Raw genomic sequence first — 16410 nt, 5'->3', positions numbered from 1 at the left:
GAAGAGTTTTCTTTGACTATCCAGAACAATACCTGATCCTAACCCAAACCCATTCAAGCATATAACTTGATAGGCACGGCTCTGAATAGTCCAGAACCGTGCCTGCTATATTGCAAATCTATGTTCTTGGATACGCGGAGACTATCCAGAACCGTGCCTGATCTTAAGCCTAACTCTGGATACGACAAGACTAAGATCTAATTGAGCTACGCCGGCTCCTCTATAGTAATGCGGTTCCCAGCCGGAATTGCCTCATCTCTGGACGACCAGTAGGGTATCCTCGCAAGGTAATGAATGGCGGTGGCCCCTCGATGCCACAGTAGTGCTACAAACTGCAGAGACAAGACTATAGCGTAGATGACGATGAAGACGGTGCCCATGATGTTCTGCTCCAGCACCATGAGTTGCGCGGTGGAGGCCAGCAGGGCGATGGCGGCTAACCACAGGACGTTTATAATCACAACAGCTGCAAGGACCTGGAATCATGTGGAGTGTGAATTGTAGACATGCCAACATGGGCTATACTGTTGAATAGTAGTGTACAGGTGCAAGACACACACGCACGCACGCACACACGCACGCACAGTGACACATACACACACGCCCCCCCCCACACACACATGCACACACACACACACACACAAACACACACAACACAGACTGATGAATATTAGTCAAAACTCTATGCCACACCCTTTCATTGTAAATGCTCTAAAATTGGTCATACACACACACACACACACACACACACACACACTCACACACACACACACACACACACACACACACACACACACACACACACACACACTCACACACACACACATAAACTGCTAAAGCTAAATCATCACCTGATTCCTGAGGTCCTTGAGCTGAGCCTTGAGTCCGTCCGTGTTGGTGAAGGCGTCATGAGAAGGGTCCAGGCACTGGTCCCTCAGCGTCTGCCAGAAGCGCGCCTCCCGTCGCTGGGCCGTGTTCCCGCGGTGAAGGTACTTCCAGCGCTTTGTGGCGAGGGCCTGCCGGGCCTTACGGATTCGCTTCTCTGTTGAAGGGAACAAGGATAAGTCGAGAAATAGTCATGCCTTCAATTACCAGAGATATCAACCAAGGTTTGAGAACCGTTTTCACAAATTCACTTTTTCCAAGAGCAACCTTTTGAGTGGAACTCACCGTAGGGGCACCATCACTAGATAATATTGCTTGCAGCTTAGATGTAGTGTTCGCGCAGTGTTATTTGAAGAGGATGTTATTTTGGGAGTTCAATTTCAGAGTCCTTACTGACGACATGCCTTTCTTTATTTAATAGTTTATGTTCTTTTCAGCCTCAAGACAAAATTCAGTCTTCAAGACAAAGTTGATGAACAGTACTAGTCCATCAATGATAGAGGCGTCGATTTTTAGTTTAAGTCTTACCTCGGTCGTTTGAGCAGCTCAGCATCTGTATGGCGAGCAGTATCTTGGTGATGTGTCCTGAAAGATAATGAACAGGACAATGTAATGTATGTTTAATTTTTTTTATCCAAGACAGAACACAGCAATCATTATGATATTAGTAGCAAACTTTCCCACAGACAGTGAATATATACTTACCTTTGTTGGTGACGCCTATCTTCTAGGGCTAGGGCTAGGGCTAGGGCTAGGGCTAGGGCTAGGGCTAGGGCTAGGGCTAGGGCTAGGGCTAGGGCTACGGCTACGACTACGGCTAGGGCTAGGGCTAGGGCTACTTGCCTCTCTTGGTGACTCCTATCTCCACCAGATCCTGAGCAGTCATCCCCCTGAGATGCTCCATGCCATGCACCCCGCTGTACCCACCCTCCAGGAACCGGAAGTAGTACTGGCCAAGACCAAGGTCTCGAAGCCATGTGTCGATACCCAGCTGCAAAACAAAACAAGATGGCAGACTTTCAGGAAGTGTCTTGGGTTTTGTGAATATATTGGAACTGTATGATTGTAATATATGATCAGGTGGAAATACCTCATTGAATTAAATCTAATGGCTAAGTACAAATAGTACTCGCCCAGGCCCAGGTCATGCAGCCACGTGTCAATACCCAACTACGAAACGAAACAAGAAATCAGAGAGTTTGAACTTCCGGGAAGTAGATGTAGTTTGTGATAACGAATTGCATCATATATTGCATTATATTACTCATGATTGTATGATGAAACTTCTTCTGCTATTACACTATTGTCTATCTAATGAGTATTCTGACCACATCCTCGAACCCAGGGTGTACCGGGTCAAAACCCTGTCAATCAAGTAAAACCCAATATCGCTTTGGAACCCACTCACTTTGGAACCCAAACATACAAACATACAAACCTACCCTAAATTAGTGCCACCCAAAACAATACTTCGGTCCCAGAAGTAAAGTAACTTTTGTTGCTTACTTGTCTCCCAGTAGGTAGGATGGGCTCCGGTAACTGGCTTATCGCTCTCGTCAGCTTCAACACGTGACCACGCATCCGGATCCCCATGTACCGAAGGTCCTGTAGTTAGAGAAATGAGGGCTGAATTATTATACAGACCTCACCTTAAACCTTTGTCTCTGAATCATGCGGTATATCACAGTTGGAACTAGGAATGTAGCTTATAGCTCATGGCCTCTTGCATCCTCCCCTCTGACATATTGGTTTGCTCCATCTCTTGCCTCTGACACTCATAGATATGTTAATGACCAAATCAGACTCTAAAACAGGTGTCAGCTTACTGAAGATGCCCAAACCTGTAGAGTATGTCACTGCCTGGGCCCTCGTCTATTCTAAGGTAAGTCCCTATTGATATTGTGTGATGAAACTAAGACGTAGGTGTTGTGTATGTATGGGGCTAGTACGTAGAAGGTTAAGGAGAAGGTCTATTTTTGGCGTAACTGAACTACGATACACAATGTAGTTTGACCACAACTTACCTCTTCCTTTATGGTGCATATAAAACTGGTGTCCTCATAGCCATTGTCTAGAAACTCCTTCTCATAGCGCTGAGGGGGGAAAGAAAATAACAGGGTTATTACTGTGTAAATAACACAATCATCACTCAAAATGGGACGGGTAACCCATTCATACTTACTCTCCAAGCAGAGGTTGTGGGGGAATGATCGTTGGCTTTTTATATATGGCCGTTTTCTTTTGTCGCTACATACTGTGATAATCATAAAAATTGGAGATATTGCATCTAGACAATCTATCATGGATATTCATGCAATCTATGTAGTGTAGATCATTAGCTTTACCTTCATCCCAATGTCCTTCAGCCAGGGAATAGCCTTTCGTCTGAAGGTGTCCTCCCCTCCTGTTCCTGTGGTAGTCATAAAGTGAGAAATGGTTTATTGGTAAAGACAACATACAGTTACAGTCATTTGTAGTTCCTCTGTCAACTGTTGTACAGTATATTCTCTGCCAGCCAAATGCTGAGGTTCGACCACTGGTTGGTTGATTGCTTCATCGCCTGCATAGATTTTCGGCCCCCTGGCAGCTTTCCACAGTACTGCAGCAGAATGTCGGGTTTTGATATCTTACGTTCTGGACATGCTACGGTCATGATTTTAGGGTGAAAGATACTAGATATTATGGCTCTTACGTCCGTTCTTGTCGCAAACGTACACTTTGGACGTAAACATGAACTTGAGGTGACTTACTGTCTATGTCGCTGTACATGGTGTTAACTTCGTTATCCAGGTCCTGGTCCTGACCTGTGGAGGTCTCTGATCGGGTGCTCTGTGCTCTGTCCTGCTGAATATACAAGAAAGACAGCCTTTAGTCCTAACAAGCACTTCTTAGGCAGGTTGGACAGTCGTGTAATGAATAAAACAAGAACTTTGCATTAAGTTTATAAGATATATCTATATCCTTGAAACATACCAGGAAGGATGAAGTACGGTTTGCAGCCGAGTTACCCCTGGGCCTCTGGTTAGAGTTAGGATCGCCAGAACTCGAGTACGATGAACTTGGAGAGTCTGAAAATATATGTCTTTATGATAGCAATTCACGATGAGTGTTTGCTGAAAACAGTCCAGAACCCAACACACTTGTTAAGAAGAATACTGGGTAACCTGGTGGGCTTGTTAAGTACCTGAGCCGTAGTGAAGCCCCATTGCACTTTAGTAGCTAACTCGAAAAAGCATCACGCTTCACCGCAGTTGAGGATGTCAAAAGACAAACCGGTTTAAGCCTTGGTGCCATTGGTTACCACCAGCTCCCTACTGTCACTCAGGCTACTGACAGTAGGGACCCAGCAGTAACTACAGAGGATGGCACCCAGGCTATGCCAGCGGTAGAGTCCTACCTGATAGAATAGGCCGAGTCTCCTCAGAGAAGTCCATGCCATAGCTAAATGCACATTTTTAAAGCAGTAGCAAATCCGCATTGCAGTCTATTAGCTACTCGAAAAAGCATCATGCTTCACCTCAGTTGAGGAGGACAAAAGAAGGGGACAGAGTGCTAGTTACCACCAGATCCCTACTTTCATTGGTTACTCAGACTGAGTAGCGAGCCAGCAGTTTGCTACAGAGGATGGCAATACTAGCGGCAGAGTCCTACCAGATAGAATAGGCCGGGTCTCCTCGGAGTAGTCCACGTCGCAGCACTGTTTGCCGCACCGTTTGAAGAAGTTCCCGATTCCTGCTATTATCTTCTCCATGGACCAGGCAGAACCTCTCTCGGACAACTGAAAAGTCAGCAAGAAATATGTCAAGACTCAAGAGTGTATTATATTACTAGGTTAATGAGTTTGAGGACAGGTGTGTCTGCGTGTGTGTGTACAAAGGGACTCAATAGACACCACCAGTGACAATGGTGTGGACCATGTTTCTACGAAATCTCAGTGACATACCAAAACTTTTTTTCAAAATCCATCAAAAGGATTGTGAGATAGTTATACTTATTTTAAGTGATAGAAATTCTATACTGTTTGACAAGAAACACATCCTGTCCTTACCGCTGACTCCCTGGTTCCCCAGGACCGGTCGTTCAGGTTGCAGATGGAGTAGATGAAGAGGACGAGGTAAGCGGAGGGCAGACACAACACGTACAGCAGGCCTGGGATGATGCACAGGAACTCTGTGGATGGGAAACATTTTTCACAGCTTCATCTTATGTTCACATCTTAAACATTCGTTCCATTAATGAGTTGACCCAAATCCCTCAAGACCACGTTCAACACAACACGTACAGCAGGCCTGGGATGATGCACAGGAACTCTGGGGAAGAAATACAATTTCAAGTAGAAATCTGGTATTTCAGACTTTCTGGAAGTGTTTTGGTATTCTTGAATGTACCGGTAACTGTTTTGTGTGGTCATGGGGGAAAACCCAGAGCTAAATTACATCGCAGAAAGGATCATTACTCAGATAGATAACATCATGACGTCGAACATCATGGCTTATGTTTCATACCTTGATTGCAAAGTACACATTCCTGGCGACCTACCACCCGGGGCTTGTCGGGTGACAACCCTGTCAATCAACTGAAATCCAATCTCCACCCACTCACTTCCAATGCTCACGACATACAAACTCATTATTTATAAACTAGTGCCTCCCAAGCCAATACTTCCGTCTCGGACGTAAGAATCTATAAGTAAGAAATAGGGTCTCAACACGTTTTAAAAGCTGACTGAAAGAGACATGTCACCTACCTGTTGGGTGTAGTATTGCAGCTACCAAGTGCAGCGCGGCCAGCACACCCAAGTACAGCGTGGACACGCTTGCCGGCAGAAAGTCAGTGGAAGTGCCATTAGACATAGCAGAGAACTGCTGGAACTGTTGGTCGACAAAAGCTCCCAGGAGGTCGCTAGAGGTCGCTGTGATGTCACCAGGCGTAGTGATCTGCTGGACCTGGAGGTGATTTGGCACTGTGGGCTGTTGGACTGAGCCCGATAGGAGGAAAGAAAGTAGGTCCTCTGTGGTCGGCTTCGGCGTTGGTACAGGTGCAATGGTTGGAGGAGTCGGACTCGTTGGCTCTAAAACGATAGAACAGTGCAACACAATGAGTTAATGGCCGTGAAGGTATCTAAATAAGTAATGGAAATGTATGTAGTATGTCTTTAAAAGATGACCAGGTAAACCGACTACAAATGTTGAAAAATCATTGGAAAAGTCATATTTCCGATGCGATCAGAGAAGTAAACTTTGGCTACAATAAGATGACTTCCAAGCTACTCCCAACCCTGCTCCGACTTTGGTCGGGAAATGGTCCCAAGCAAGTCGTAGGAAGGTCCTGAATGTGCTTTAGTGACTTGAATGCTGAATCCAGAACTGTGCTTTATCCAGAACAATGCTCAAGCACGGTTCTGGATAGCCCACACTTCCAGAACCGTGTCTGGGGCAAATCGACTATCCAGAATCAGATTGAAGGACTAGACAGGCGCGGTCCTTGAGACAACAGGCCTTACCTGGCTGAAAGTCCTCCACCACGGATATGGCCAGGCCCTTAGCATATATACATATAAGTTTACATTCTTGGATACAAGGGGACTATATCCAGAACTGTGCCTGACCCTAACCCTAACACATTCAGGTACAGAACTACATTGAAGGTAGGCACGGTTCTGGATACAACAGGGCCCGAAAGGCCTTACCTGGTTCGAAGTCCTCCACCACGGATATGGCCAGGCCGGTCGCCACGCCGATCATCACGACCGCGAAGAAGAAGGTCATGACCTTGGAGGCCAGCAGCTGAGTTTTCCCGGAACCCCAGACGCAGATCAGCATGTAGATCAACACGATCGCGGACATCAGCAGCAAAGTCTGGTAGCTGGCAGGACAACGGAAAGGAATAATTATTGATATGTATACCTTCGTAGAAAGAAAATATATACTGTTTCTTCTTCTCCAAATAAATAAGGTCAATGACCTAGACCAGACGTATGTAACCATGGTAACTTGGTGTTGTAGCAGACACCCTCTGATGGTGTTGGGTTACATTATGTAGCAAGTGGCAGGACAAAGTTGGAGTGGCTGGTCACCATATACATATGTGTTTGAGTAAGAATAAACAAAGCACTAGTTAGTATAGACCGTGTATCTCGTCCTCAATACGAAGGGTTGAAAGTGAGTGGGAGGAGATTGGGTTTTCATTGATTGACAGGGTTGTGACCTGGTATAACAAAAGTAATGGCACGTAGATGTGGAACATGTGGAAAAGCAAGGCCTGGTGGAGGCTAAAAGAAAAGGACAACTCTGCGTACCTCTCGAGGTTGATGGAGTACTGCAGCCCGCCCGCGATGATGAAGAGCACCGTTGCCGGGGCGATGAGAGACGAGAGGAGGAGCAGGCTGACGTACAGCGCGTAGAACAGCGAGAAGCTGTCATTGTTCCTCGCGATCTTACGGGTGTACTTCAGCAGGAGGAGTAGATTCGCCAGGGTAGACGGGATCCAGCTGTGGCGTAGGAATCCAAACATACAAACTTAGATACAAGCATAAACAAGGGCCACTCAAAACAATACTTCTGCGTGTACTTCAGCAGGGGCCGCAGGTTCTTCAGGGACGATGGGAACAAGCTGTACAGTAGGAATCCAAACATACAAACTTAGCACGTATTAGGGACACCCAAAACAATACTTCTGCCCCGTGTACTTCAGGAGGAGTAGCAGGTTGGCCATGGTGGATGGGATCCAGCTGTGTAGAACCAAAAGTTAATAGACTAGTAGTAGTCTCTTAGGAATACAAACCCACCCTAATTTAGGGCCACTCAAAACAATACTTCCGCGTGTACTTCAGGAGGTGCAGCAGGTGCTGAGTAATGTCAAAGTTAAAAAAGTCTTCTTAGGATCCCAGACATGCAAACATAGCATAAATTACTTTCGCCCCAAACAATACTTCCATCTCAAAAGTGAAAACAGTCCAAAGTTCTGTAAATGCTTTCATCAAGTTGGAAGATACTTAGGGTATATAATTTTCTTCTTACACAACCAGTGAAGGTTCTCACCTGCTTACGTTTCGATGTCTATCAGACACCTTCCTCAGAGCTTCTGACTGGAGTTCTGCAACTCGCCGCTATTTATCGCCAAAGCAGGTGAGAACTTACTGGTTGTGTAAGAAGAAAATTATATACCCTAAGCCCAAAGTTCTCCTTACCGTCTGCGCTGCTTGAAGAACTCCTCCAGCGTGTCCGGGCAGAACGTCTTACACTCGGCCACGGCGCCGTACTCCAGCCGCCAGCCCTTCTCCACAAGCAGCGTGGACAGCCAACGGTCCTCACCCATGTCCTGGAAAACACGAAATCTGACACTTTCAACACGAAATCTGACACTTTCAACACGAAATCTGACACTTTCAACACGAAATTTGACACTTCAAACTTCCAGGACGAACCCTAACCATTCACTTCACAAGCCACCGGTCCTCACCCATGTCCTTGAAAAAAAAAACGAAATTTGCCAGTTCAACACGAAATCTGATACTTCAAACTTCCAGGAAGACCCCTAACCCTTCCCCATGTCCTGGAAAACATGAAACCTGAGACGTCAAACTTCTAGGAAGAACCCTAACCCTTCTCAACAAGCAGGATGGACAGCCAACGGTCCTCTCCCATGTCCTGGAAAACACGAAACCTGACACTTCATATTTCCAGGAATAATCCTAACCCTCTCCCTTGTCCTGGAAAACACGAAATCTGACACTTTAAACTTCCAGGAAGAACGGTTCTCAACCAGCAGGATTGACAGCCAACGGTCCTCGCCCATGTCCTGGAAAACACGAAATCTGACACTTTCAACACGAAATCTAACACTTTCAACACGAAATCTGACACTTTCAACACGAAATTTGACACTTCAAACTTCCCGGGAATAACACGAAATCAGAGACTTGAGCCCATTGAACAATTCTGTGCACGTGTGGATGTCCGGTTCAGCACCAAGGACAAACCCAGGACCTTGTGGTCTACAAATTCGAAGCAGATACTGTATCTTTTTTAAAAAAAGCAATGGAAAAATTCTCACCTTAGTGAGAAACTGGCTGGGTTTCCCTTCCGACACCATGGAGGCGTACTCTGGTAGGACCTGCCGCAGTGCGCGTGCGCGGAACACGCTGAAACACCCCGGGCAGCAGAGTACAGACCCATAGACATGCTCCGCTACCTTCTGGAACCAATGGCCTGGGGAAAGTAATGGCACAATCATCGTATATTAGCAAACCATGGGAAATAATTGAATAGTTGTACGTGTTATGCAAAATTCAGCCATCTCTCAAAATCCAACAGACAAAGCCCCCATGGCCCAGGAGGCCCACATATACTTGACCTGGACCTCGATCTTCCCAATACATACCCGCATCATCACAATTCATACTGTCTTGCTGAAGGTATACATACTGACCACACACAGTTTTGCAGAAACACAGACATAGAACATATACTTCCATTTTCATGGAGGTACATGTAGTACACACCGTTTTTGAAAGTCAGTTTGCTAGCACATTTTCCTCTTACGATTTTCCCGATCATCCGGTTTCAAGTTCCAAATATCAGTATCGCTCAAACTGACCTATGTAAAATAGACAATGGTGTAGGTCTTGGTAGACTCACCGATGGCATAGTCAAATATCTGGTACCAGACGACGGGTCCGGTGCCGCTGGGGTGCGTCCTGCCGCTGACGGCCCCCACGGTCCGGTCCCGGCTGGCCAGGTCTAGCAGCGCCGCCACCGACTCCGGCGTGAACTGCACGTCCGCGTCAGTCGTCAGCACGAAGGTCTCGTCATCAAGCTGGAATACGGCAGGGAGAAACGCGCTTTTGGTCACTCGGAAGTCCAACACAAGAATACTTTTTCTTTGCGAATGTACGACGAATGTGAGTAAAACCGCGCTCAAAATTACGACCCCGCCACACATAGCCGGTGGTTGGCTGGTGTTAGGGAGTGGATCAAATTTGACTCAAATTTAACCCAGATTATATCAAATAGAAGGACTGGCGTGGCCAGACAGCTCCCGCATTTCAGCCAACCTTTGGTTGGTTGGCGGTGGGGGAAGGTTCTGAATGTGTGAATGGGGCTTTACTTGGTCGATGTGGTGCGGCAGCACCGGCAGCCGGCGGTAGGCTTGGCCCTCCCTGTACCGCGGCGGCAGTGAGTCGGTGTCGGACCCGCGTCCCCGCTTGGAGGCCCGCACAGGATGCTAGGCCAGCCCCCAGTTCAAGCTGTAGGTTTAGGTAGACTCACCTGGTCTATATGATGCGGCGGAACCGGCAGCCGGCGGTAGGGTTGTCCGTCGTACCGCGGCGGCAGAGAGTCGGTGTCGGATCCCCGCCTGTCCTCCCAACTGGACTCGCCCTCCGCCACGGTGAAGTACTCGTCGTCTGTCCGGGTGTCTGGAGTCGTGCTGCCGTCGTTATCCTCTTCGGGGCTGAAGTAGGGCGTGGCGCTTGTGTATCTACAAAGAAAAACGGGCAAGGGGAAACAAATTTATGGAGAGATCGCATTCGTCGTAAACCGTCAGTGTACTATTTTGATGTCGTAGACCTTTCAAGCACACTGTGACACCGACACAAACCACCTCTAAGTGTTTGACACGCCTTTTTGGTGTGTTTGACAAGCCTTTTCCGGAGCAAGGTAGCTGCATTTTTTGGAACATGTGCATGACTGTCCTCAGAATTTCCTAAGATCGTACGACACTAAGCGACTGACATCAACTATCTAGAGTCATGCCTGGAATAACGTACGGTTTTGGATACAAATAACAGTGCTATTGATCAAACGAAACCTACCTTGAACCTACAAGGGTACCTTCCGCGGGATTGAAGTAGGCCTCGGCGCTCATGTACCTGTAAAAAAAAGCAATGGGGAACAAGTTAAGCTCACGATGAATCTATGATAGACTGCCAGAACTATGCCTGAATGGGTTAGGGTCAGGATCAGGCAATGTTCTGGATAGTCTCCGCGTATCCAACGACGTAAGTTCCCCCGAAGGTTCTAGATACTGGTCGACTAGACTACTCAGATCAGTGCATAAGCGTGGGTCTTGATAAAGCACGGTTCTGGATATGCGTGGTGTGGACTACCCAGCACCGTGCCTGATCTGAGCAGACGGCTCTGGATTGAGCACGGTTCTGGACACAGCAACATAATTACTGATTAAAGGAAACCTACCTTGACTCCGAGGAAGTTGTTCTGTACTCGTTGGAGTCGTGGAAGCCCTCGTCCCCCAGAGGCGCGTCCGAACTCTCGGTCACCAGCTCGTTGTCGATCTCCGAGTCCTCGCCACCGGACGCGGACATGAAGGACGGGGAGTCGGCGGCGCGCTGCTGGGCGGGCGCGGCTTGCAGCAACTCTCTCTGGCGGAGGTCCAGGATATAGGACAGGTACATCACCTGCAGACGGTGGGAAAAGGATGGAACAGAGTTAAGCAACAACTCTCAGGCAATGAAAGTGATTGGTTCAGCGACAGTTGGCTGCCAAAACTGCGAAGCACAGCACCGCCAGTTAGCCAGAAACAAACAGCAAACTTAGCGTCCAACTTAGTGCTGTGGTCTGCAAAGGAGGCCTAGAAGACAGCCCCTCGCTCATGTGGACTTGCTGAAAACAAAAACTGGTCTACATGCTGATAATATGGGGAAGCTATGCAAGACAAGAGCTTCTAAGACGGGCAGCTGATGTGGTTCTTGTGGCAGAAGACTTGCACTAGGCATAAGTTAGTAATTAAAGATGCATCTTACCTGGCTCCATCTTTTCTTCTGCTTCACCTTCTCGGGATCTTTCATGTGGATGTAGAAGGGCATTCCGCCCGGCAGCTTCCACCTGGAGGAGGATAAGAGCTTTTTAGAAGCAAAGAAATATATTGACATCAAGAACAAGATTATCTCTTACCATGTATGGTATGCCGTGGTGCTGTCCAGGCATAATTAGCGTGCGCTAATGGACCTCACCTTACCTAATGTAGGCATGCATGGGAGCCTGCGATGGTCTAGCTACCTGGGTTAGATTGGACTACACTACAGAGGATGAAGAGGGAATACTTACGAAGTCTCCATCTTCCCTGTACGTCTTCCACATGTTTACCTGTGAACCTTTTCCGCAAGAAGACAGCTGAATTTGGCAAAAGACTATCCCAAGTATGTGACTATCCCAAGGACGTAAATTTTCCCCAGGCATGGTTCTGGATAAAGCAAATGGGATCTTACCATAGCTGCACCCGTATGGAGTCTCCATTTTCCTGGCGTCGGCGGGCGTGATGTCCAACTTCTCATCCAGCAGGGAGACCAGCAGCAGCGCGAACTCGTTAAGAACTAACCCGCACAAAAAACAATACCGTCGCACGACCTTCGTAAGATAATCTTACGACTTTGTAAACATGCCCTTACCATAGCTGCACCCCGTACGGTGTCTCCATCTTCCTGGCGTCCGCCGGTGTGATGTCCAACTTCTCGTCCAACAATGACACAAGCAGCAGCGCGAACTCGTTAAGAACCAGGCCGCGAACTCCGCCGTCCAGGAAAATGTGGCTCTCGTACCGCCATCTGGACAACAAACAAACAAACAAGCAAATAAAAAAACTCGTTCACCACAAGGCCCTGCACTCCTCCGTTCAGAAAGATGTGGCTCTCGTAACGCCATCTGAACATGGGAGAGCAAACGGTGTAAAAAAGGTAAAGGTAAATTAAGATAAGCCCAATAGACTCGGGCAATGGGTTGTGTGACCTGGGTGGAGTGAGAAAAGTGCTCATGTCAAACTGTGAACCAGATTACTAATATACTATTGTAGATGCAGGTGCAAAGATAGCCATGAATCATCAAAAACAGTCATGCAAGTTGTTGATTTCAGCAGCTGCAGAAAATTTCAATCATCAGGTAGGCATTTATCGCATAGGATTGAATGTGCAATTCTGGGTTGGAACTAAATACAGCGATGATTTAAAAGCTCAGTCTTGCAAATTTCAATTTCATAAAACGAGAGAAAACCTGTGCTTACTTGGACGTGCTGTAGACCCTGGACAGTCGGTAGATGCTGTGTAGAAGCTGACTCATCTCCTGTTCCGACTCCCGGTACATGGTAGTACACACGTACACACGTCCGCCATGCTTCACAGCGTGTGAGGGATCCTCTTCTTCTCTTTCGTTACTCGGCCACTCTTTTCTCCGGTTTAGCAGCAAGTTTTGCTCCAGGAAGATTCCGTTGTAGAACGGGCGGTAGAAGAGCGTCTCTTCCTTGGAAAGCGTTCTGGTGGGGGCTTTTCTCACTACGAATATCAAATACGTGGCTTGCGTTGCCCAGAGTAACGCGCACGTTCCTAGCAAGATTACTTGTTGTTCCGTCGAAATGTCGTAACAGGGGAATAGGTTTAAGTTCAAGAGTGGGTATTTGCAGACGGTCAGTGTCAGCACGACCGCCGTTGGAGTACACAGGAACAGCGGAATTACAAACCCGACAAACTGAATGCACGCAGAACACGCTAACCAGGCGGCAAGGTAACCTAAAAAACTGCTGAACAACTGGACAAGAAACGGCGCTAGCAAAGGACTGCTCCCCATCTGTGCAAAACCCTCGGAGTATATCTCGAATCCTCGGTTACTACTAGGATACGCGACGTAGTTGTAGACGACGATCGCGAGAGGAGTCAACACGACTTTGAAGAAGCTCGACAACAAGGTGGCTTTGAACCTGGCACTGTACAGGTGTTCCTCGTACGGTAACGTTCTGACCAGGTGAGGCTTGGACATCTGTTTCTGGGCGAACTTACTCCACGTACACGACAGGAGGAGGATTATACAAGGCAAACTGATCCGTTGGGATACGTCTAAGTCGTTTTCTTTTACAAGCACGGCGATTGCACACAGAGCGGCAACGTTGGCGAATCCCGACAAGAACTTGAGGAATTTCTCGATCTTCCTCGTGAGGTTGAAGTCGTTCGGGAAGTTGTGGTGTCTAGTCCTGACGCTCTTGACGGCGTCTTCGAACAACTGCGCGCCGACCGTTCCCGACATGAGCAGGACTAGCACGGGAGGGTCCAGGACAGGCGCCAGGTCAAAACAGAACACTGTGAGGCACCCGACCTCCACTACACTGCACACAAGACCCTGGGAATACAGAATATAGCTATTACTTTCTGTTTTTAAATTTCTTTCATTACCCTACACTTGTGTATGTATGTGTATACAGAAGCGTGCTTCATCCAGAACAATATCCTTAGGCACGGTTTTGTATAGTCCATGCGTATCCAGAACCGTGCCTTGGATAGATATGCGTTTTTGGATGCTATCCAGAACCGTGCCTGATCCTAACCCTTTCCGACTCAGGCATAGAACTAGATAGGCACGGTTCTGGATACGATAAATGTACATGTTATAGTGGCAGTAGCCTAATCTCCAAGCAGATCCTAGGGTGGCGAAAGACAGTACCAAATTGGCCAGGCAGTATCCGTTCGCCAGAGAGAGTCCGCTACGGCACACAATGTATACTGCCTGGCCACTTTGCCACCCTAGGATCCGCTTGGAGATTAGCAGTAGACAGACTCACCAGTATAAGAGCCCGCCAAGTCGGCCACGGATAAGTGTTGGTCTTCTTCCCGAAGGAGCTACAGGTAACACACCTGAGTACCGTGAACATCTGCGGAACCACCAGCAGCAGTCCCACCATCACCGCCCGGGCGCTGTCCAGCTCACGCCTCTGCGTTACCATGGTACCCGTTACCATGGTTTCCGTGGAGCCAGCTCCGGCATCTTTCACTACTGCAACAACAGTCTGTTCTTTGAGAGCGCGACTTTCCTGTGGACCAGTGTTCGTGCTTTCCTGTGGACCAGTGTTCGTGCTTCCCTGTAGAAGTATCACCAGTGCCGTCTTACTGGCACAGACGCACGCGAGGACGGTCAAGAAGGTGAAGAAGGAGAACAGGATCTTTAAGACGTGAGCCCAGACGGGGTACCGGGAGGTCAAGACCTCCTCCTCGGCGTCCTCCCCGTCTCCCTCGGCGGACGCCGGCCGGGCCTCGGGCGGGGCCCCGCTCACGGTTAGGGTGATCTCCAAGTCGGAGTAGGACCGGGCCCGGGCTGCAGCGCTGGGGTTGGCGTTGGCTGGTGGGGCGGCCATAGTCTACAGGCAGAACTTTTGTTGGCAACAAGATAGTCACAAATTGGCAAGAGAGTACACTTTGTTATTTACAATTTCACAATCCTTGGTTTAAGCCTTCTGGATGAGTTCTAAGTTGGTGTACACTGTCGCTAGCGCTGTTGCCTGCTCGGGCGGCCATGATGGTGCAGAACATTTCGCTAGAAATGATTTACGTTCGTGTTAAGTCCTCTCAAACCTGGCTTTGTCATCCTGTGTTACGACAGTGTGGACGGATGGAGTGGCAACTGGCGGACTTTCGTCAACTGAAAAGGAAAAAAAAAAACGAGGATTAAAATGTGGTCAACAACAAAACACACACTTGATTATGCATACCCATGGACAAAGATGGGTATTCTTAGAGCATCATTGATTGTACATCGCCGGAGCTTGTTCAGATGACTGATGAAGAATTGAAGGCCTCGACGGTTTGAAACCTCATCAATTACGGAGGGGGTAAACACAGGAAAGATTTTGTGTTCGCTGGGGCTGATTTTGCTTGTTGTTATGATTATTTTTTCAGGTCGTTTTAACAATCATTGTTGACGGCTGATGCAACCTCGTACCAAAATAGAATACCGTATAAGAAATGGGTTTTTACATCCGACGTTTTGGTGACCGTCTGTCATCTTCTTCAGGGAAAAATGACTGGTTCTGATTCGTACTGGAGCTATGTGTCCCCGCTGCAATATTACAAATGAAGATCGCACAATTGCCAATACCAATCCATACCGTCCCTGTGCTGTTTTGATTCTATTTTATCAGTGACCTTTGAATGCTCTATTGCACCTCCATGGCTTTTCGTGAGAAAGTCAAACAAGTTACATGTTAGATATCTTTTGTGCCATGCCATACGATATCTTCTATAAACACATAGTTATGTGAAAATTGTGAAAAGATCCAACACATGAGCGTTTATGCCACTATTTTTAGAGTGTTTCAGAATAGAGGGGTCTGCTCCAAAATAATGTCATATGATACAAGTTAGATAAATATTGATTTTCGTACCTGCAGCTGTCTGAAAGTTTAACCCTTGCTTGTCGGCAAACTGTGCCACAGTCTAACCTTTGATCCTACTCTGACCGGAGTTAACCCTTTTTAACTACGTATCAAATTACGGTCTCATATTTCATCCATCAGACTCCAAACACGGAAACACGGACACTATATTATTTTCATCACCGAGAGTTTTCAGTTTGCGTCATAGGTACAAACGATGGGGTTTTGTCGTTATTTAAGACGGCTCATCTAATTACGTATTTAATTACAATATCATATTACAGCTATCAGATACCAAGTAAAGGAACACCGACTTTTATCTCCGTTACCGAATTTGGAGTTTGTAATTTGCATTTGCAGAATGGGTACAAACAATGG

General features: G+C 47.4%; 1 protein-coding gene across 1 annotated transcript; it reads right to left on the bottom strand.

Annotated features, from left to right (window-relative positions):
- Positions 1 to 1720: 1720 nt before the first annotated feature.
- On the bottom strand, positions 1721 to 15015 carry LOC109464978. Its single transcript, XM_019762097.1, has 21 exons — positions 14446 to 15015; positions 12901 to 14006; positions 12293 to 12448; positions 11648 to 11729; positions 11082 to 11302; positions 10700 to 10756; positions 10155 to 10365; positions 9525 to 9702; positions 8941 to 9095; positions 8075 to 8205; positions 7184 to 7375; positions 6575 to 6750; positions 5633 to 5956; positions 4934 to 5055; positions 4537 to 4663; positions 3859 to 3953; positions 3636 to 3729; positions 3231 to 3295; positions 2910 to 2978; positions 2392 to 2490; positions 1721 to 1876 (listed from the first exon to the last, which is right to left on the bottom strand). Exons 1-21 carry the CDS (start codon positions 15013 to 15015, stop codon positions 1721 to 1723), a joined length of 4386 nt encoding a protein of 1461 aa, XP_019617656.1.
- Positions 15016 to 16410: the final 1395 nt, after the last annotated feature.

This window comes from Branchiostoma belcheri, unplaced genomic scaffold, assembly GCF_001625305.1.
Source record: "Branchiostoma belcheri isolate BF01 breed outbred unplaced genomic scaffold, Haploidv18h27 scaffold144, whole genome shotgun sequence".
NCBI lineage: Eukaryota > Metazoa > Chordata > Leptocardii > Amphioxiformes > Branchiostomatidae > Branchiostoma > Branchiostoma belcheri.
This window is presented reverse-complemented; position numbering and strand designations above follow the sequence as displayed.

Bases quoted from the DNA above. Each gene is read 5' to 3' on its own strand.
- LOC109464978 (XM_019762097.1), bottom strand. From the start codon at position 15,015: ATGGCCGCCCCACCAGCCAACGCCAACCCCAGCGCTGCAGCCCGGGCC. The intron at 7,376-8,074 runs GTAAGGAGAACT...CCTACGCCACAG, and splicing joins TTCTTCAAGCAGCGCAGACG to CTGGATCCCGTCTACCCTGG. The intron at 2,979-3,230 runs GTAAAGCTAATG...TTCCCCCCTCAG, and splicing joins TGAAGGACATTGGGATGAAG to CGCTATGAGAAGGAGTTTCT.